This window comes from Phragmites australis, chromosome 8 (genome assembly GCF_958298935.1).
Source record: "Phragmites australis chromosome 8, lpPhrAust1.1, whole genome shotgun sequence".
Taxonomy (NCBI): Eukaryota; Viridiplantae; Streptophyta; class Magnoliopsida; order Poales; family Poaceae; genus Phragmites; species Phragmites australis.
The window spans coordinates 26724035-26745942 of record NC_084928.1 but is presented as its reverse complement, the minus strand read 5'-3'; the positions used below and the strand labels follow the sequence as shown (position 1 = coordinate 26745942).

At 45.4% G+C, this 21908-nt stretch overlaps 2 protein-coding genes, 1 long non-coding RNA gene and 1 other non-coding gene across 5 annotated transcripts; 1 reads left to right on the top strand and 3 right to left on the bottom strand.

Annotated features, from left to right (window-relative positions):
- Positions 1-2786: 2786 nt before the first annotated feature.
- Positions 2787-5837, bottom strand: LOC133926869 (protein BZR1 homolog 3). Its single transcript, XM_062373008.1, has 2 exons — positions 5334-5837; positions 2787-4014 (listed from the first exon to the last, which is right to left on the bottom strand). The coding sequence occupies exons 1-2, from the start codon at positions 5577-5579 to the stop codon at positions 3199-3201; spliced, it is 1062 nt and encodes a 353-aa protein (XP_062228992.1). The 5' UTR covers positions 5580-5837; the 3' UTR covers positions 2787-3198.
- An 8107-nt stretch (positions 5838-13944) lies between these two features.
- On the bottom strand, positions 13945-18918 carry LOC133926868 (uncharacterized). 2 transcript variants are annotated; one of them, XR_009911195.1, is made up of 3 exons: positions 18665-18918; positions 16937-17077; positions 13945-16848 (listed from the first exon to the last, which is right to left on the bottom strand). It is a non-coding gene; the product is annotated as an uncharacterized LOC133926868 (long non-coding RNA). The 2 variants fall into 2 exon arrangements; XR_009911194.1 differs by lacking the exon at positions 16937-17077 and having other exon boundaries at positions 13945-16318.
- A 109-nt stretch (positions 18919-19027) lies between these two features.
- TRNAQ-CUG (transfer RNA glutamine (anticodon CUG)) lies at positions 19028-19099 on the top strand. Its single transcript has one exon. It is a non-coding gene; the product is annotated as a tRNA-Gln (tRNA).
- Positions 19100-19715: 616 nt separating this feature from the next.
- Positions 19716-20690, bottom strand: LOC133925923 (uncharacterized). Its single transcript, XM_062371663.1, has 2 exons — positions 20171-20690; positions 19716-20045 (listed from the first exon to the last, which is right to left on the bottom strand). The coding sequence occupies exons 1-2, from the start codon at positions 20669-20671 to the stop codon at positions 20016-20018; spliced, it is 531 nt and encodes a 176-aa protein (XP_062227647.1). The 5' UTR covers positions 20672-20690; the 3' UTR covers positions 19716-20015.
- Positions 20691-21908: the final 1218 nt, after the last annotated feature.

Genomic DNA, 21908 nt, shown 5'->3' with positions numbered 1-21908 from the left:
GATCACTTCGGAGCTTGAGCCACAAAGACAAGGGTATCCGCGTCCCCGTATAATTGTCTTGCCACCACTTCACACCAAGTCAGAGAGTCAACAAGCTTGCTGGCGAGTAACCAAGACTCCAAGGTGCCTGCGTACCAAGAGGTACACTGTTAGATCACTCTTTGATTCACTCTCTAGGCAGCAATTACCTAACAACTCACTCTCTAGGCTTATAAGTACTAATCACTCACTAATCTTATGCTTAATCGTATTGGATGATCACTTTAAGCACTTTGTTGGTTTGGATGTCTTCTCAGGTGTATACGAACTTCTCTGGACTCTAGTACACTCAAATGACTAAGTGGAGAGGTATTTATAGCCTCAAACTCGCGCACTAGCTATTAACCTAACGGCTCTAAAACGTTGTTAATACCAGATGATCTGATGAGAATAATAGTACTAACACCAGATCATTCGGTGAGTACACTCTTGCAAACTAGCCGTTGGAACCCCACTCAAATCTTTGTGAACACTGAATACTACGGTGTATACACCACCTTCATCACTGGACTTTGCAGTGAGTATACCTTAGTCATCCAAGCCAAGCCAACATCTTCTCTGTGTAAATTGCTCTGGTGCACATCAACTTCATCACCGGACTAACTGATGCGTTATCCTCCGCCAGTCAAGCCAATGCAACCCTCTCTGAAAAATATACTCTGGTGTACAAATCTTCAGAGCGCCGGATCTTCCGGTGAGGTCACTGCATTCTCCCATTTGTCAACAATGCTTCGGTGCATTCTTCCGGTGTGTTCAAATCAATCACCAGACTATCTAGTGAGATATTCTTCTTTGTCTTTGCATTATTCATTGACCGGTGTATTATCCTGTGCACTTCTCTTCATTACCGGACCTTCCGACGTGTTGACCTTCGATCTTCAATAACTGCAACCTTCTCTAGTGGAAATACTCTGATGTATATCCTTCTCTGAGCACCGGATCATCCGGTGAGGTCAAGTGTCTCTGGACATAATGCTCCAGTGTGTTCAACTATGTGAACACCGGATCATATAGTGAAGTTATTTCTCCTGGGATTTTTTTCAATTCATTCAAATTTTATCCTGGTTTCAGTGGCTTCTTAATATATTGCATCTATGAGACTTATTAATATATATTTTAGACAAACATGCTAGTTATAATGACTATATTATTATTAATTATCAAAATCATAATTATAAGTTAACATGATCATTTTCACTGCAAAGATAAGTAAATGAAAAGTGGCCATCGATGTGCGAAACCCTGAATCGTGTTGTGATGCATTGCTTACTCTGTTGCGGCAGTAGGGTGCCAGACCATGCACTGTACTCCTGCTTGTGATAGTGTACGTGAGACAATTTTATGGCCGCAGCAAGCTTTTCTCAGTATGTACACTGCTCATGATCAGTCTTTTGCAAATTTAGCTGCCCACTGTCGTGACCTTCAGATTCTGCTCATGATCAGCCTGCAAGGACGGCTGTTTTGTCTTCATTGATGGCATGACCTTGATATTCTGATTTGTGCTCCGATTCATATTTTTATTTGGGCTTTGATTGTTTCAGTTTATTATTGACTCTTATTTCTCAGAAATTTAAAACTAAAACAAGTAGACTAGTTTATTGTTGATATTTAAAAAAACTGGAAATATGGTTTTTGATAGAATGAATTAAAAATTGATAAGCTAGTTGAGTGTGATTTTTCTAACTTTTGATATATTAAAAACTTAAAATTTTCTCATAAAAATCAACAGCCAAAAGGCAAAAGACAAATAGCTTTAAAAAACCATTTTTCAGTTAAATGTTATAAATTTTAGCTGTGCCAAATAGAGTCTTGATATGCTAGAATCAAATTGATCATCGTCAAAAAAAACCACATGATGGTTACTAACAGCAATTAAAGGTTAGACTATTGTGACTATGAAATACTCTGATTGTCAGCAGAGAGATGGTTCTTTGACGAATTGTCAAAATTTCATTCGGGAGGGTAGCCATTGTACCAACAATGCAGAGGCTTTTAGGGTCGGGGGTTCTTCATGTTTCTCGCGTGGCCGTACAACAGTACACACCACTGCGTGATGTGGAATGAGGATTACATAAGCATAAGATATCCGGCAGTATGTTAATCTATTATATAGTTCGCTCGGGAAAAGATGTATTTTGAAAATGTCTAGGGTCTATTTGGTACTTTTTTAATTCAAATTTTCTGCAGAGAGTGATTATCTAAATGAAGTAATTCTTTAAAATAAACTATATAAAGAAATTGATTCTGTGCAGAAAGTGAATCAAGATAAACTGTTTTTTTCAGCTCCCCAGCTTCTAGTTCATTTAAGAGAATTACTCTTATAAATTTCACTCCAAAAACTAAAAGCTACTATTTAGCAGAGTTTTTCCTGATTCCAGTCAGAAAACTATTCTAGAAGCTCTGGCAAACTTCTCTCATTTTATTGTATACTATATATGATGTCTTAGCGACTTAATTATATACTAATATATATGACGTTTAAGCTGGAGCTGAGGTAATTGTTGTAGCAACACTTCTGTCAGAAAGTCCATGGGATTCAAACTTGACCGACTTTGTGTGTGTGGGGCGGGGTGGGGAGTTAAAACCACGGTTGCGAAGATACAGTTTTAGCCACAGGGTAATACATGACACTCACCAGCAAGAACAAGTGTTTAACAGATGTTGAAAATCTTGAAGAAAGATATCCTCAACCTTGGAACCTGAACTTGTAAACGCTTTAATCAACAAAGGCGCAACAGAACAATGAATGATCCATACAATGTACACACTTCCGACAAAAGTACAACGATAATAGTCATATCAAGGACAACTGAAGCTAATTTACAAGAGCACATGGATGCCTCTTCAAGTTGTCTAAGGTTTCCTGCAAGCACTCCTTTCCCTTGCAATTTTTTTTGTTCTTTTCATTTCTTGAGAATAGCAAAAAAGGAAAAAAGAAAAGAAGAAAACGAAATAAATAGGTTAACAATTTGTTTAGGCTAAAACAAGTTCAGATCCCTGAAAGAGGATGGATATCATATCACCACCAGAGGAACATGATACGATCTCTGAATCCCTTCTCTCTTTCTACAAACACTGAACTCATAAAATAGAAGAGGACCGTCCAAATAAATATTAGAAGTAAAACCCAGGCGAATAAGAGGCACTCTTGTAGCATGATCAGGAGGGATCGGCACGAGTCTTAGAGCTCCCAAGGGTGAGCTCCAACTCGTCCGAGGCACACTCCTCGTGTATCCGCTCCCCCTCCCACGCCTTCACCAGACCAGGTGATTCATTGTTGCCATTGCCGCTGCTCCCAAAGGCAAAATCATCCGGGGCACCATCAACCATCTGGACATCATGATGGGCTGGCACGCCACCCATTACCGGAGAACAAGTTCCGCTCTGTCCAGGAGTGCACATTCTTGAAGAGCTGGCGACAGTCCCTTTGAAAATACCGAAAGGATTTGGTGCCACAAGGCTGTAAGTTGGAGATGAAGGACCAGCAGATGATATTTGAAACCCTGCTAGCCATGCTGGGTCTGGAGCAACCTGGTGCCCGGGACTCGGTGGTGTGGAGTTTGGAAGAGATGTATAATTTGCCCCAGCCCATGGCGGCTGAATACTTGGGTTCTCCCAGTCAGTCTTGATGCGAGGTGTATGAGTTGGGGAGCTGGATGGAGGTGTTACTGGTGCACTGATAGAGCCGCCATTGAAATATAGATGATGAAGCTGTGGGAACTTGGAGGAGGAGGCAAACGAGGAACTCGAGGAAAGATTCTTTAGCCATGGGATAAGAGAGCTGCCCTCGACACCACCAATGAAGTTGTTCCCACCAAAAGTAATATGAGAGGAGGATCCAGAACTTGGAAAGGAGGATGATGCAGGGCTCGGGTTGTATGAAGCCCGTGGACTAGGTTGATATGAAGAGCAAGGGCTTGGTGATGCAGACCTTCCAATTGGATCAGGACGCTCAGCTGGAAGAGGTTTACATCCCTGAAACATGGAAACATGGAGAAATTCGTCAGTTAACAATAATCAATTAACTACGCAGTTTGTTCCATCCAAAAATAAATTTAAGTGTACTGAAGAATTGTTGCAAAGCAGAAAACGAAAGCTTTTATCAGAAAGGAAATTGTCCTGATGAAAAAACAAGGCAATCACTTGAGTTGTGTAATCTTGACAAGAGAGTAAACAAGTGCTGCATGCGGCTTGGACCCAAGGCAACCAACCCACAGTATGGCAATAGCAACGCCTCATTTTTGTAGGTTTACCTTGCATATGGCAATACTACTCTTCTCTACTAACAAATTTGACCCAACCCTCAAAAGCAAATTAAAAATTACTGTTTATCTGTTTCTTTTGCAATAGCAGCATGTGCACAAGGCGAAATGATCGTAGCAAGCGCCATTTTGCACTGTGCTTTGTGGTTTTCTGATTCAAGGTCCTTTACAGCTTTAACCGGGATGTGATATGCAGCACTCTGTCATGCTCATATTAACCTTGACTTAACCATTAACTTCCAACCCAAATGACTCCAAAACAAATTAAACAGCATGCTCATCAGGGACCAAGAGAAATGTGGTATTGAAAAAAAAATCTTCAGTTTAACTCTTAGATTTTGATCATACTAGGAACTACGAAACCATTAATGGCAAACAAAACAGGGCATCCCCAAAAGACTAGCCTTCAGTGCTTAAAAAAAGGCAATGTTTCCCTTCTCCTAATTTTGAAGCTTTTCTTTTTTAGAAATCCTAATTTCAGAGCTTGCACAACTGATTAAGCCGCATTGAATTCCCCAATGGCCCTCAATCGAGCTCCCATTTCCCTGACCGAGAAAACAGAACAGCCTAATAATCCCAGCAAATCAATGCATCCCCAAGAAACAAACAAAGCTCAAAGCGAGTAAAAACTGCTCCAAATCCAGCAGAATTCAGGGATGTGCACATGACAATTGGCGCATCCCAAGATCACTCCATTGGACCAGCCAAATCACCACATTGCATTCCCAATTCCTGAACAGAGCAGAGCGCCATCTCACTATCTCAAAAAAAAAAAAACAGCCCAAATCCCTACAAGACCGAGGATGCATCTCCGGCGAAACAAGACTAGTCAAAACAATCAAGCAAACACGCTATAGAGCTACTCAGATCGCACTAGTCGCAGCCACGGTTGCTCCTGCGATTCCGTGGAGCAACCAAACCAGCGCCACTCTCGGCGCAGGGCTGCCGCAGAGCCGCGTGGAAAGATTGGGAACCGGAATGGAAGCCGAAACCATTGCGAAGCCAGCAGCGAGCAGGGGATGGGTGGATTACCTTGCGGTAGGTGGTGCCGTCGGGCTCGACGGTCCATCCGGCCTCGTTGCACAGCGCCTTGAGCACCTCGTTGTTGTCGCAGTGCTTGGGAAGGTTGTAGTTGCCGTAGGCCCTGAGTCCCGAGAAGATCTTGGCGGCGATCGCGCGCCGCCGCCGCTCCCTCCGCCGGTTGTTCTCCCGCTCCCTCCACGTCGGGACCCTGGTGCCCCCGAGGCCGCCCCCGCTGCCCCCGGCCCCGTTCGTCATCGAGACTCCACCTCCGGCCGCCGGATCTCGCGGATCTGCGCGGGACTAGCTCGCTGTTTCCTGCGGCCGTGGCTCGCTCGCTTCCTTCCCTGGTTTGTTTATTATTTCTGGGGAGGAATTGGGAGGCGGGGAGGAGGAAGTATAGTAGTAGTAGTCTGAACGCGGCTGCTGCTTCTGCCGCTGCTGTGGCTGCTGCTGCCTCCTATTGTAACGCTCGTTCGCTGGGAAGGAGGGAGAGTGACCGAGCTGGACAGGAACGGTGATGCTCAGCTCACTCTTGCCACCTGCATCTTCCCGTTTTAACCTCAGCGTTGGGCCGGCTCGCGTGGAGGACGTGTGCCACAGCGCCAGGGGCAGTGACGGTACTTCGGTATTTCGCAGCCGGGGCAGAGAGACCCAGTTCAAGTAGTACGTCTCTGACGCGCGGGCCCCAGGTGTCATCGCTGTTTCGCGGTCAAACGGAATGGTGGTGGGGCCAGGGCAGGCCGCCGTCTCGTCAGAGCGCAATCATCACAGCAGCCCCCGGTCGAGCTACGACAGCCCGGCGGCTCGCGCGAACCGAACCGAACCGAACCAGGCGGGCGGACGGGTGGCTCACGGCCCATGCCACGTGAGGCGAGGAGGAAACCGAGCGGAGAGCTCGCGAACGGCTGAACGGGCCCGGCCGGCCGGGGCGGTTCAGGGACCTGAGCTAGCCTGGTGCGAGCCGCGTTGGCGCTGCGGCGAGGCGTTAGCCGTTCGCCCGTTTGGTCTGGTAATCTGGTTTGGCTTTGGCGCGTGCCCGTGGGGACCCCGCGGCACGTTGCTCGTCACTCGCGACGACGCTGAGCTGCGGTGCCTCACTCCTGGCCCGGCCGCTTGCGTGCTTTGTTTGCATCGCGCCCGTCTCTTCCTCCAGCTTTCCGGGCCAAGTTTTAGTGCCCGTTTCTGGGCGTTTCGTTCGTAAATCCGCCCACAGATGAGTAGCTCGATGCGTGTGGCATCGGTACTGGTAGTAGTATATTTTCTTGCCAGGTTTCTGCTGGAACAAAAAAAAATATCCAACAAAAAACGGTGGCATATAGCTTTGACTTTTGTATGTGCTGCGTAGATGACGGCATAGCTTTGACTGGGCATTTTCTTCACGCTTTTTATTCGTTAGTTTGCACTATCTTTTTTTTTCCTGGGCATTTTCTGAGTTAAGGCACGGCAGGAGGGTCGCAAACAGAGGATAAACAAAGCAAAAGAAAACTTGTTGTTGTTTGTATCAGAGGATGATGGCCTGCATGCACATGAGGTGAATTCTACTATCATGTTTTCGGGCCCCGCAAATTCGAATTGTTTCGAACAAGAGGAAGGAGGAACTAGTAAAATCCGGAGCTTTACTCATCCTGGGATATTGCATTTAACTCTCACTTTACGTGCTACTGCCATGTTCTAAGACCAGTTTCAACAGAAACAGCATCGACAGAGGCAATACTGTACCGACAAGTTTGTCGTTAGGTAACATCTGGCGATGGCTCCAACAGAGATAGTATCTCCCCATACAGTGTTGCGGGAGACAGTTTTTTAGGCTGCGAGCGGCATATTTGCTTCTGGTTATGAGGCCCTTTATCGCTGTTCACAGCGTAGGTACGTGGAGATAAAAAAATATAGAATATTATAATAGTGATAGAGGATACTGTAATAGTATTATAGGGGTAGATTTTTTGAGTTTTTGTTGAAGATGACCTAACGACAGATAGATGAGGTTGGCCAACGCTACGGAGTGTGGACTCGTGGACAAGCCAAAAAATATAAAGGCTACTCTCAATACATCTTATCATTTTTGTTATATTTAAGATTGTCACGTCACACGAAGAACACTAAATTAATATGTAGAAAAACAATATCTCTAGGGCATAGTAGGGCTCCTAAAACAATTCAGGGTTGATTGGTAGTCTGGTCGAGCGCTCAGGCCAGCTCCTGTCGTGCAAATTCGTTGTGTCGGCCAAGCTCCACGGAAATGGATTTCTGGCTCGCTCGATGTAGCTAGGTGTACACGTGTATTTTTTATTTAACTCTCATTTATTTAACGGTATAAGAGTGGTTTAAAAAATTCTAAAAGTTTTTATAAGTAAACTAGAGCTCACTAAGAATTTATTTTTAATTAGTTTGATAAAAAGTCTAAGCTAATATTTAATTAAAATTCTTCAAAGAAACTTACTTTTATAACTTCTAGCAATTTTTTTATGCCTTATATAAATTCTCAAAAATTAGAAAAAAAATCACTAATATTCTCATCATGTCATGTACCAATTTATAAAAAAAAAAATCAAACTTAGGGTATTTGGTAAAAAAGTGGGTTCCTTTGTAATACAATATATACTCATACGAGTAACCAAACACAATATCTCCTCAGTCAGACTAAATACATACATTCAACCAAACAAACTATATTACATCTCTTCAACCTAACTAAACTCAGCCTAGCTCGCTAGATACCAATCACACTAAGCCATATGGGCAACTAAACAGTCCCTTGGGCAACTAAGCCAATACACGAACCGAATAAATAGATACACCCTAACGCAGCATCATATGTTCTCCAAGACGTTGGATTTTATGCATAGGCGTATCTTACAGTATAATTATCCGTCAACTTAGCAAAAAAAATTCATCTTCATTCGGTGAAGCTACTGATGCTATCCACAGGAGTACTCTAGCTAGCTACCACAGTTGCACCCATAGCCTGTTGCAAACGGATCATCTCTGCTACTCCTACTTGCCTAGCCGCCGCCTAGCTCAATGTCCATTTGTCAAAAGCCTCAGGAAGTGCAGAGTAGCAAACAAGTAAAACACGTCAACCACATAAAATACCTAGCGTGGAGTTTACAAGTAGTGCTTCGTTGTTGTGTCTTACTAATATTAGGTGCTCTTAATAAATCGGCTACTTGCCATGCAACACAGGCTAAACTACTAAACTAAGCATCCTTGTGTCACTTCATGAGCTGGACAAAGCTATGATTGGCGACGACACAGGCATAATTGGCGAAGCAGGTTCATAGAACTCGTTCCTAATAATCGGCGACCTCATTTAGGACGACGCGACACGGCTTAACTTGCGCCGGAACATGTTTTCCTGCTCCGACCGCCATGGTCCATGCCCGGCCGGCCAACGTGCTCCTTCAGACTCCAGCTCATGGAACAATAAGGCTGGCAACAGACCGGATCAAGTTAGGTCTGTAGGTTTCAGATCTTGTGAGGGAAGGGTGGGTGTTGAAATCAACCTATGGGGCTATCGGGTCTAGGGCCGCTATGTATTCCACATTCATGAGTGCCCCGCGGGCTTCTAATATGGCCTAATTTGCTCCCACAAGTCTGGCATGGTCCAACTTTTTCCCGGCTCTCATTCTCCACCATGGCACACTCAAGAGGTCTCGCCGCCTCGAACCCTCACCTATGTAGCTCTGTCGATGCTCCGTCTAGCCCACACCCCCTTCCTCTGCTACCGCTGCCTTGCCTGCACAGCTCCGCGCCGCCGCTCTACCTCGTCCGCGCCCTCCTCCTCTGCCTTCGCCACCGCCTCACTCACGCCCTCCTCCTCTGTTGTCGCTGCTGCCACACCTGCAGCACCGCGTCATCGCCTCACTCGCATGACTTCATCGCTGCTCCGCCTCACCAGCACCCTCCTCTGTAGTTGACGTCGCCTTGCCTGCGGCTCTGCACCGCACTGCCTCGCCCGCCCTCCTCCTCTGCCACCGTCACCCTCCCACAGAACACACTGAGCTCCCCTAACGAGTCTCGGATCCCCGCTGGGGCCGAGAGGCGTTTTGCACCCAGTAGGCATTTTGGGGTCGGGTTGGATTTGAGATTTCGAGTTGAATATGATCTCGCTCCACTTAGCTTTGATTCGATCCTATGGAACAACGAACATCCCAATGGAGCTTCTCTCCCTCCCTCCCTTCTCTCTAAAGGCCCACTTGCATGCTTGTGAGGGGGCCTCCCCTAGCTGCCGTGACCACTCCTTTTCTTTTCTGTTGCTGCTACCATCAACGTCATCAGTGTCAAATATCTAACTATAGGGTATATACGTATAAAAAGAGTATATTATATACAGATAAGGTATGCCGTGTGCATATTTAATAACTCTGAATATTACAGAACCGGATCTGCGATATCTTATACTTCTGGAGATCTAGCAGGCGTATAATAGGAATGTCTCGATTGGTTACCCAACTCGAGAACAACTAGTATTCCAGCTGGATTTATCTGATCTTTCTTGGTAGACAAGATAAATGATTCCTTATCGACTACGACGAGGTATGAGGTGGTACAAGATCCCTATATATAAAGCGGAGACCTAGACCCCCGATGGAGACTCTCTTTTCCCGGAGGAGGACAACTCATCTACAACTTGACACAAGCACTAGTGCCATAGGAGATACTCGGCGACTTCCTCATTAGTCTAGTTTAGATTTCATCTACTCCATGTAATAGATCTAGACACATTGTTTGTACTCAAGTGAATACATATATATCATCGACCACACAAGACGTAGGGTATTACTCCAATTGGAGGTCCGAACCTGTATACATCGCATGTGTCTCGTCTCCTGTTCGTTTCCTGAATCACGAAGACAACCCCATTATTCTTACGAACATATTATCAGTGAAAAATCCTCGATAGTTGGCGCACTAGGTAGAGGTCATCTGCTTTTTAGGATCGATTATGTATTGAGTGCACATTCGCATTGAATTCTCCGACGCCAGCTTCTATTACTACTTCCAGTCGCCAGCAATCGCTTTCAAATCGCCCCCGGCCGAATCGAGATCATGTTCGGAACTATGGTTTTCCAATAGGATGGTCAGGGTGGACTGATCCACACCGATATTCTCAACTCTAGCCCATTGGACGTGTACCGCGAGGTAGGACACCTTGAATGGGATCCCAATGAGCCCAATATTTTGCAGTTCATGGACACCAACAGCGACGCGAGTGGTGACAACGGCTCCGTTGACAGCTAGAGCAATCGAACAGATTGATTCATGTTTATGGTTGGAGGAACTGGGGTCCCACCTGTCAATCCGATGGTGGTAGATCCAAACACCATGGTGAATTACGACATGAAAATCCTCGAGGATCCAGCGGCAGCGGCTGCCAATGCTGGCAATGTTAGAGATATATCGCCAGGGACATCTGTAGCCGGAGCTCTGTATGCTCTAACTATAGAGTATATAAGCATAAGGAGTGTACCATAGACGAATAAGATATGCCGTGTGTATGTTTAACAACTCTAGATATTACGGAACTGGATCTACGGTACCTAATACTCCCGGAGATCTAGTAAGAATATATTAGGAATATCTCGATTAGTTACATAACTCGAGAACAACTAGTATCCCAGCCAAATTTATCTGATTTTTTCTTGGTGGATAAGATAAAAGATTCCTTATCGACTACGGTGAGATAGAAGGTGGTACAAGACCCTATATATAAGGCGGCGATTCAGACCTCCGAGGATAATTTCTTTTCTCAGAAGAGGATAACTCATCTGCAACTCGACGCAACCATTAGGGCCATATGAGATACTCGACGACCTGCTCATTAGTATAGTTTAGATTCCATCTACTCGTTGTAATAGATCTAGACACATTATTTATACTCGAGTGAATACAGATACATCATCGACTATATATGACATAAAATATTACTCTAATTAAGAACCTAAACCTGTATATATTAAGTGTGAGTCGTCTTCGTTCTATTCCCGAATTATAAAAATAATATTATCCGAAAAAATCCTCGCAGAGGAACAGATCACGAGCGGATGGGATGGCGCAAAAGAGAGAGCAGTGCTGTGCTGCCTCCGATACATGCATGGCATGGCCGTGGTACTCGTGACTCGTGACTCATGCATGAGAGGGAATTGTCGTAGCAGTACCCGCAGGCTTCAGCATGCGCACCGCACATTTGCCCTGTTTTCCCTTTGAGCTTTTTCCCTTTCCCTCCGTTGGCTCTGTCTGTCTAATTTGGTTGTTTCATGAATAGAATAATCTCCGTTCAAACCTAGAGAGATGTACAGCTTCCAATGAATTAATTCTAACCAGCCATTGTTCTGACAGGACAAATGCCCCTTGGTGAAACGTGAAAGAATGGTATTCCCTGTAAGGACAAAAGTGGAGGGGAGAGGCATTTCACTACTAGTAGTACTCCATATCTACACTACACGTCTCAACTTTTTTTCCCTCCTGCCTTGAGAAAGGGAGCCAAATAGTTCAGAAAGTGCTGTACTCCCTTGCCAAAAGACGAAATGTTTTTTTGCATTTCTTCAACTGTTCTGAGTGCATGATGCCTCGCTCGCATTATACGGATGGCATGGCAGCCTTGGATCCATGAGGACCCCAATCATAACCACCTATCGCGACACAAGCGAAGCTAGCAACGCATGGACTCATGGAGCGACCAGCAGCACATCATCATTCCCCTAGCCTCCGCATGTTCGGCGACCTAGAGCTCACATGCAAGGCGTAAAGCAGGCAGGCAGGGCATCGCAACACACGATATGATGCCGGCCGGTCAAATATACGGACTCAGAAATCAAAACCGAAGATGCATGCAAATTGCAAAGCATACTAAACTTGTGGGGCTGGGGCATGCATGATGCGTCGACATGACAGTGAGCTGCCTGCAAGTAGAAGTGCAATGCCGGTCCGGGCCATGCAGCTACCAACCCGCCTGCTCCGATCACCTTGCCGCCCCATTTTTCTGAGCAAATCTTTCGCGGTTGGCATGCATCTTGCCATCTTGGTCGATCGATCTCCGATTTGTCTCTACGTGTTGTTGCCTCAAGGCTGGATGGATGGTTGGTTGAAGACATTTGGACGGCACTGACATAGTTTAGGGAGCGATTGCTCCCTCTCGTCCGACTGCGATGCTCCATGTAAGGGACGGTCGTAGAGATACTCCATGGAAGTCCCACTAGCATGTCCGCCACCGATCCGGGTGTATAAAAAGGTGGCAAGCCCATGTGAGTGTCCGTGGCGACGCAATATATGTCCGTTCCATGGAGGTGTTGCTTTCCTCTTTCCTCTTTAACAACGATGGGGCAGGGACGATCTACTTAAATGGCACAAATACACAGTTGGTCCAGGGACCCATGTTTGAGCCATTGCTTAAATAGTATCCAAACACATTGCATAAATATTCAAACACGTCCGAGAGCTCAGCTCGCGCGTGCATAATTTTTCCTTTTCCTTTTGCATCGTGGTATAATTGACACCGGGGAATATCACGGCAACGAATCCAGCACGGTAGAAAGTGAAGAAACTAGCTAGCAGCGTCGCATAACCGACTGCACGTAGTACATAATACGGCTACAGGTTACACGCAAGGTGAGCGCTCGTCCTTGGCCACGCCAGGCACGGAGGGCCTGCCTGCTTTCCCTTTTGTTGGCGTTTCCCCACCCGGCGGGCAACTTTTCCCCCTGCCAAAACGTACCCAGCGCTAGGAAACCTCCTCGGATCCGCACCGCCCGCGCGCGGGCACCCAAGCTAGATCACACTCCCCAGGCGGGCAGGGCTGGCGCGCGCGCACACGCGACGCGACGCGACGCAGCACGGGGCCGGGAAAGGAAAAGGAGACAGCGCATGCACAGACGCCGGGGCGGGCACGGACTTTGGCGCGCGGTGGCGGCCCGCCCAGGAAGGAAAAGGCGCGATCGCGTGACCCGGCGGCAGCACGCAGCAGCCAGCGCGGGCCACCGCATGTTGGCCTCCTCGGGATTTGGGGGGAGGATCTGTCTCGGGGAGTTTGCGTTTACTGCCTGTCTGATTCGCCTTGTGAGGCCTTGCCCCCGCATGGTGGGTGAACGTCTTTTCATGCCTGCGCCGGTGGCTACGAAACGTCGCTTTGGAGTTTTTGGACCGAATGGCAGCGCGACTCCTGTGACTGTTACTCCGTGGTGCAGTACAGCGGGTTCGCCTTGGGAGTCACAGTGGTGACTTGCTTTCGCTACCAAAGCAGGAGAGACGGTAAACTTGTGAAGGAAACGGTAAAGTCGCGAGCTGAATGAAGCGAACAACGTGGCCATCTTCTTTCTCTGTACAGGCGCGGCAGAAAGGAGAACTGCAAGCCTGGGAGCTACTACGAGCGCGTTCCTCCGCCTCCGGTGTGAATCGCGGCCTTGGGAGCTCCGCTGCGGCCTGCAAGCCCATTGTGCTGGGCCAGGTGTGGTGTTTAAACTAGTAGTTGAAAAGAATATTCTGTGGCTTTTACAACATGAAGATATTTAGTAAAATCATACTGGTACGATTCCTCAAGAAAACGTACCACGTAGCATCATTGCGGAGCCAAATCAAGTTGGTTATCATGAGGAAACGAGAGTTGATACCTCAAAGAACCAAAGGTACAAACAAACAATTTCAAACTCATGCCGATTTAGGTCATTGGAAATTCCGTGTGAAGAAAGAGAGAACTTCAGAGTCTTTCAGATGCCTCCATGTTCAATAATAAGAATGCAATTTGGATGTACAAATCTTGGTACAATAAGAAACTTCTGATATCAGTGCATACAGCACTGGGCTGCAAGTCTGCAATTGCTATTGTATAGGATAGTGTAACCTCATCTCGGCCCTGAAAGAACAGACTCAATCTGCAGAGTCACATCATCTTCCAGGATTTTGACCACTGTGGACATGGAAGGCCTTCTGTTGCTATCGACTTGCAAGCACCACATTGCCAGATTCATCACCCGAAACACTTCATCGAAATGCAATCCCATATCAGTGGAGCGCGGCAGAAAGGAGATCCATCAGCTGGCCACTTTTGGCCTTCTCTTGGAGCATGCTGACAAGATGTCGGCTTTCTTCAGGCTGCGAGTAGTCCAAGTTCCTTCTCCCACACAAAATTTCCCTGATGATAACGCCAAAGCTATACACATCGACTTTTTCGGTGATGAAAGAAGTCAATCACTCAGGGGCTAAGTAACCCAGTGTGCCTCTCAATCTAGTCATGACGGTGCTTTGTTCACAATAGCCCAAAGTCGGATACCTTAGCACCGAACATCTCAACCAAAAAGGATATTTTGTGGCTTCATGTCCAGATGAACTATTGTTTGCTGGCAGTCACTGTGAATATAAGCTAACCCCCTTGCTACATCAGTGATGATCTTCAGTCTGGTTTTCCAATCAAGTGGGGCTGCTTGGTGCTTTGCGAAAATACACTTATCCAAAGATCCATTAGGCATGTACTCGTAGACAAGCAGCCTATGCGATTTCTCAGCACAAAATCCAATTAGACTCACCAGATGTATGTGGTTGATGCTTCCAATCGTCTGAACCTCCGTTAAGAACTCCCTTCCCCCCTGATTTATGCCATCCAATATCTTTACAGCAACCTGCTTGTCACCAGTATGCCATTCAAAAACGGAACCAGATCCTCCTGCCCCAATTTTTCTTGAGAAATATCCGGTTGCCGATTTCAAAGTCTGAAAAGAAAATCTTGTGGGCAGCCCTGGCAACTGATCAATAATGTTTCCATCTTCTAATGGTTCTGCACTCTTTCTTCTTAGAACTATGAGCACCAAGACAACAACTGAAGCAACAAAAGTTGAAGAACCAACAACCAAGAGAATGGCTGTTTTTTCCTTAGATAGCACATGTTTGTGCTCCTGAACTTTAAAAAATGCATAAGAACTAAAATTCCTTGAATAACTTTGCTCCTTTACACTTATCATTGAGAAGATGTCAGATGCAAGAAAACAGAAACCAGAAGAAGTGTCCATATAAAGAAAAAATGCTGCCTTGCAAGCACAATCATTCAAGCATGATGATTTGCAGTGCTCTTCGTTTGTTGTCCAATTGTAGATAATATTGAAGTGAGTGGTGTTGGGAACAGCAAGAAACCTTGCCTTTTGTGCTGTCCCACAAGACAGTGAATCTGTTAGGAAGCAGCCACGATTAAGCTACCTGGCATCAACCAGTTCAAATAATCCGGACTGCCTGAGGACTGCATCTGGGCAGCTGCACTGTCCATCTGAACAGATACCATATTTCCCACAAGCTAAAGGGTAAGAACAGGGATCTGCTATATCCAGAATATCTGAAGTCACCCAGCTGTCATTTAACTGGTACAGCCTCAAGTGCCCATCCCAATCTAGCCTCACAAACTCCAGTCCATAGTAATCCATGGGCAGCTGGATGTGATAATCTGGTGCCTCTGTCCCCCGGAATGAAGTGAAAACCTCCAGGCTGCCATTCTTGAGTGCGATGTATGTTGAAATGTTTGTTATAACATTCCCACCGTGGGCTTCGATAATATGCTGGAGGAGAGTCAACTCTGGCAAATGCATACATACCGTCAGCGAGTACTGCGAGATATAATTTTCCTTCGGCCCAATTTGTCTCTGAGCTGCTTGCAATGAGTTTCTGTCCCACTTGTAGCATCTGCACAATGATAAGTGTGTCAGTTGGGTGATCGAAGGACCTCCATACTTCAGTATTTGTATGGTCTAAAAGCATCAGATTGCCTGACTCAGTAAGATTCATGCCGACCAAAGACTTGTCGGCGGTATTGGTGAACCAGACCAGTGTGCCATCAGCGTCATAGAGCACCAGGTCACCAAGTTCAGTAATTTGAACAGTGGCATTCTCTCTGACTGGTCGGTTACGGTTGGCGGACCAGACTACCTGGGGTGATTCCAAGTACAAAACAGCAACCATGCTGAAGGCATTGACAATAAATATGGAAAAGAAGTAGGCATCACAGGTGGCTGCAGGTCCTGCACAGAAGAAGCCACAGGCAAATGACGGAACACTGTCAAGATATGAGTCGACATTTAAATACATGTTGGTGCCATGAGGGCGAGGGAGGATGAGACGGATGGAGAAATTGTTGTCAGAAAATCTATTGTGGAGGAGGGATGGATTGTTTTTCCATGTGGTGCTAAGCTCAGCATTGGCAGTGAAGGATTTGCTCGCGACAGGGTTAGCGAGTTTGGAGGAAGAGATAGTAATACGGACGGAAAAGAAGAGCAATAAGAGTTTTGAATGATACAAGGATACAGAATGTATCAAACTCAAACCGTTGTTTACACTATGGCATCAAGGACTAAGGCCTTGTTTGTTTTTTATTCTAATTATGGATTCTAGCCCCAAAAGCAAAAACAAAAACAAACAGTCGCAATTTAAAAGCTGATTCTCACAATCCATAGTCCACGTTGTACTACGAAACCCCACAATCCACAATTTGGTGGGAATGAGCTTCTCCACAAAATCCGTATATTGACAATCCACAGCAAAAACATAGGGCCTAAAAGATGAAAAGGATTGTAGTTTCAGAAAATTTGCTTGCATGGAGGGGAAAGAAGATGAAACTATCAGAAGACATAACAACTCACCTTCCTATTTCGTACTGTATGATGACTGCAAAGGTATTTCAGCCGTGCTAGGTGCTAGTCTAACAGCGAGTGGGAATTGGATTGAAGACATGAGGCCTAAGGCACTTGGTGTCATTTTAATAGCATAGCAGATGATACAACCTGGAAATGAATGCAATGTTAAGGGCCCTGAATTCTTCTTTTCTACACAGCTGTCCATCGGACTACATTAAGTTTCAAGTCAAAGGACCAACCAGAAACCAGCCATTTTTCTTCATTGACCAGACGAAAGTAGTGGTTTTTTTTTATAAAAAAAATCTCCAAATTGTCTTTCTCATGTTGCTGTTAAACACATTTAATTGAAGGGGCAGTTGCCATCGTCAACAAACCAGTGTAGACAAAGTGACTGAGAGGTAAAATGCCTACCAATACACTGATTATCAGAGACTTTTACAGTTTAAAATGATATGTTAATTGGAACAGGTGACCTAATCTTTTGGCCCCATTCTAGAGCCAGTCCAATGGATCGAGAAGTGTAAGTCGGTTAACATCAAGGGTTGACTCTCTTTTCTAAGGTTTGTTTAAATATATGCCACTACTAAGTTGCCAGGTTTGAAATATGGCACTCGAAAGCTCCAAATTGATGTATGCCGCTACTAAGTTTGTGAAATTAGCGAAATGCCATTATGGACTATAGTACCCCCTGTCTTCTTTCCTAAGCAAATGAACATTTCAAAAATCGCTAGATTAAAACTCTGTACATTTCAAGTTCTTACTTGACACGTTTTTTCTTTCTCGGCAGCATAACTATCTAGATGTGTTCATAAATCATGGCAGATACAATGAACGTGAACATGAAGAGACTACTACACATTAACAGGCACCAGCATCATCCTTCAGCAGCATTTATGGTATTGAAGAGACTACCAAGTTGATGTTGCTGTATTCATTTGACCATAAGCGAGTGAAGAAAACACTGCTAGCTGTATTGAAGTTACTACCAAGTCAATGGTCGCACCTAGCAAACCGATGGTAACACATAACCTACACAGTCGACTAGTAAACACTGCTAGCTGTATTGAAGTCACCACCCGTGTACCTTGTTTTGATCTCAGCTTTAATATAATGAAAACACGTAATGGAACATTTGTTTTATTAAGAACATACAATTTGATTGGCTAGGAAGCATGCCCTATCTGCACCCGCCATTTGACTAGTTCAAGCAAATCCTATGCTACGAAACAGCTGTGATCATGCTCATGCAACCATTCTTCAGCTCTTCACAAAGTTAAACCCAGAAAGAGAGAGAGACCTTAGGTTTGATTTGTTCAAAGGACGTGATTATTTATTTCCTATCCCCTGTCCATTTTCCATTGTACTGCTATATGGTCAGAAAACCTCATCCAAGCATCGTTTCTGATATGCTAATCTTTGGTCATCTATTGGCAATCAGTTAACTGTATAAACAGGGCTTGCGACTAGCTCAAACCATAGTACATCACTTGGCCTCCTAATAAAGACTAATTACCCTAATCAGCCAGTCATTAATCTAGTTCTACTAATCTAGTTTTTCACGCAGTCGGTGTTTGCAAATTCATATGATCAACAAGCACCATCCGACTAGAGACACCTCGCCAACACGCATGAGCCGATAAGCTTGACAGTGGTGTTACTGTTATCTGGAGATCCGACAATGGATCTGGAAAAATACCGCAGAGGAAACAGGAAGCGGGCACAAAGAAACCATACCTTCATGATGCTTAAACAACGAGGCTGCGGCATTCTCGCAGGCGCATTTCGTCGAACAGGTGGCGGGCAGACCCGGCTGGTGGCGACGACAGCCGCCCGCTTGGGCGTCGGGTTCCGGCCGGAAGCAGGCAACTCGGAAGCGCACGCCGCCGTAGATGTACGGACTGCAATAAGTAGGTGCTCCGGCCTCCGCGGCTAGCTCGGACGGGGTCCAGGTTCTCCGCACGCCTGCGCTTAACTCCAGAGTTTCCACTGCTCTGTCGTGGTTTTTTGGTTTTTCGAAGACGCCAACCTGGTTCACCTTGTCTCGATGCTGAGCTTCAAAAGAACAAGTAATATATAGTACTCATATTGGACATGTAAGGTCCCATGGTCTAGCGGTTAGGACATTGGACTCTGAATCCAGTAACCCGAGTTCAAATCTCGGTGGGACCTAATTTTTTTCTTTTCTCCTTATATTTTCTTTTGCCCCGCTAGTTGTTGCAGAAGTTTATGTGCTCATCCGAGTATGAAACTTTTGCAGTAGTAGTATATGTTTCTGAGCTCAGACTTACATTGTTTTTTTTTAAACTGGATTTTGCAATCTCTTTTTCTACGGCAACGAGAGAGATCTCCACTATATAAAATATGAGTTGGTTCTCATATCAATTTTTCTCTTTACTCTCCTCTTATCTAATAATTTTTTAAAAAATTTAAATAATTCATTCACTTTTATTATCCATTCTCGTCCTCCAGTCTCTTCATCTTTTTACTTGCTACGGAGATAAGACATGTTTTATGAATGAAAATAATTAAAAAATTAGGAAGGAAATTAACATATAATCTTCTTCTTTTTGATTTTATCTGGAATCAAATTTCAACAGTGTTTTTATAGTGTATCTATATTTTTATATCTTAAATTTATATTTGATATTATTAAATATAATATTTATGTTTTTATCATAGCGTACGAGTGCTTAGCTAGTAATTATGAGAAGGTGAAATGGAGAATATGCATTGTAGGAACGAATGGCAATGAACTTGTTTCAAACTGGTGTGCATATCTGTAGCTACATAAAATACATCAGGCAATATCATCACCAACAATACTACTAAGGATAATTACAGAGTGCATCCTGGCACCTCCAAGAATCATGACCAATTGACAATCGCAAAAGTAGCGAACGTACTGCCACTACACTACACATGCCTTCCTGCATTTGGACCTTTCTTTATTGCATGCATACTACAAAAAGACCATCGTCTCCACAAACACACACTCCTGGCTCCTCTAGTATTGTATTTTGCAGAGCAAACCATGTTATGAGCGCCGTGCTGCTTCAGCTGAATCACACACAGGCTACAATGCCCATCACCAGCACCACCAGCAACAGCAGAGCATCTGCAGGGGAAGACAACAAGTACGTACCATGAACAAATTAAACCCCCTATTCCGTTGCCATCTGCCAATTCGCTGAACACGGCACACGACAATGCACAATGTGAAATTCAGTAGCACGTACGCACCTTCCTCCGCTTCCGGCGCCGCAGCCGTCGGCTGCGGCTACCGGGGGACTGCGCGAGCAGCATGACCTCGGGACGCAGCACCAGCGGCGACCAGAGGCCGCTGCGGTCGTAGTCGAAGTCCAACTCGCTGGTGTCCGCGAACTTGCCAAGAAGCTCGTCAGAAACATCTCGTGAGACCACCTGAACGACGAGATCACCGTCACCGGTGATCGTCGGGGACGATGGATCCCCCGAAGAACAGCTCATGATCTCCGGAACCGACGGTGACGGCATTGTGTGATCAGTAAAGAATTCGCTCAGATAGATGCGTATGCACAAAGGAGACGAAGCGTGATCAATCAACGGCTGGTGGTGAGCTGTTGTAATAGCAGGAGAAGGGATTGCAGCAGATCGTGTGGTGGTTGAACGGAAAGGGACCTGGTTTGGACGGACGCCTCCTCCATTTGATCCCAGCTCCAATGAAGTAACTGTGGTGCCTGCCTGATCTGTGAATGATTTCATCAGTGTCGCGGGGGGGGGGGGGGGGGGGGGGGGCGGGGGCACCTCTTGCTTTCTTTCTCGCTGTCTCACGTTCGAGTGTTCTCTCACTCACCTCTTGCAACAAGTACAGCTGAACTCTTTTCTCTCCAGCGACCAACCAGGCACCTCTCCATCACGTGATGTCTCTAATGGCTACCGCTAATAGAGAGATGATGATAAGCCTCGCATCTAGTCAGGAGAGTGCATTGAAGGATAACCGTGATGATCTGAATAATTCTTATGGAGATATATACATAGCATGGGTACCAGGATATGTAGGACTCGAATGCAATTTTTATGTTAACGACAGCAAATCAATTTAGGCCAAGTACTTGGTCGATCTTTGAACATAAGATTCAGTCCTTCCATTCGTGGCGACGTTGCTGGCATACTAGATTGTCATGTTATTGCACTATATTCTTCCTTGCCAATTATGAGCAGCCTTTCAGAACGGATCTCGATCCGGCCGGGTTAGGGTTCATCAGCAAGGTAAGCTGAACCTTTTCGTATGGGCCGGTAGGGACGTCATGAGCCACCTGCAATTGGAGCGACAGACTAATCGAAGGAGATCTCACATCCTTTTCCAACTCGATCTGCACAGAGGGGGATGACCTGGTGGGACTCGTTGGATCCGAGATCCAATCAGATGCACATGCTGCAGAAACAACCGAGGCAGTAACAATGTTTGTGCTCCTTTTTGACACGAATAGTCATGCTATTCTTTGTCAGTACACCGGTCATGTGGTGGTGTTGTGGACACATCTGATAGATCTAACCCTCGTGAGAAATCTTTTTTCTTTTATTTTGATTGGCGAGAAACCGTGTTAGGTTTATACATCGTAAGTTAATTTACTATTTCAACATTCATGTATTATATTATAATAATGACAGTGATTACAACAGTGGGTCTACATAAAGAACTCTAGAATTTTTTAATAAAGAAAGAATCCTGAAGATAACTAAGCTACACAAGATAGGCATGGAGGCCTAACATAGATCTCCATCAACCACGTTAGGACATCACCGAACCACCACAAGAGCACCTGGATAAAACTACACCAACTATATAGATCTACAAAGAGTGATCTCACCACCTCCCTCTCACCACCGGCAAGACTGCTGGAGGGGGTACAAGGGGTGGCAATGGCAAGGGACCCCTAGTAGACTTGTTCAACTGCCGGGTTGGGTCAGGCTTTGGGCTGGGTTTAAAAAAGCATGA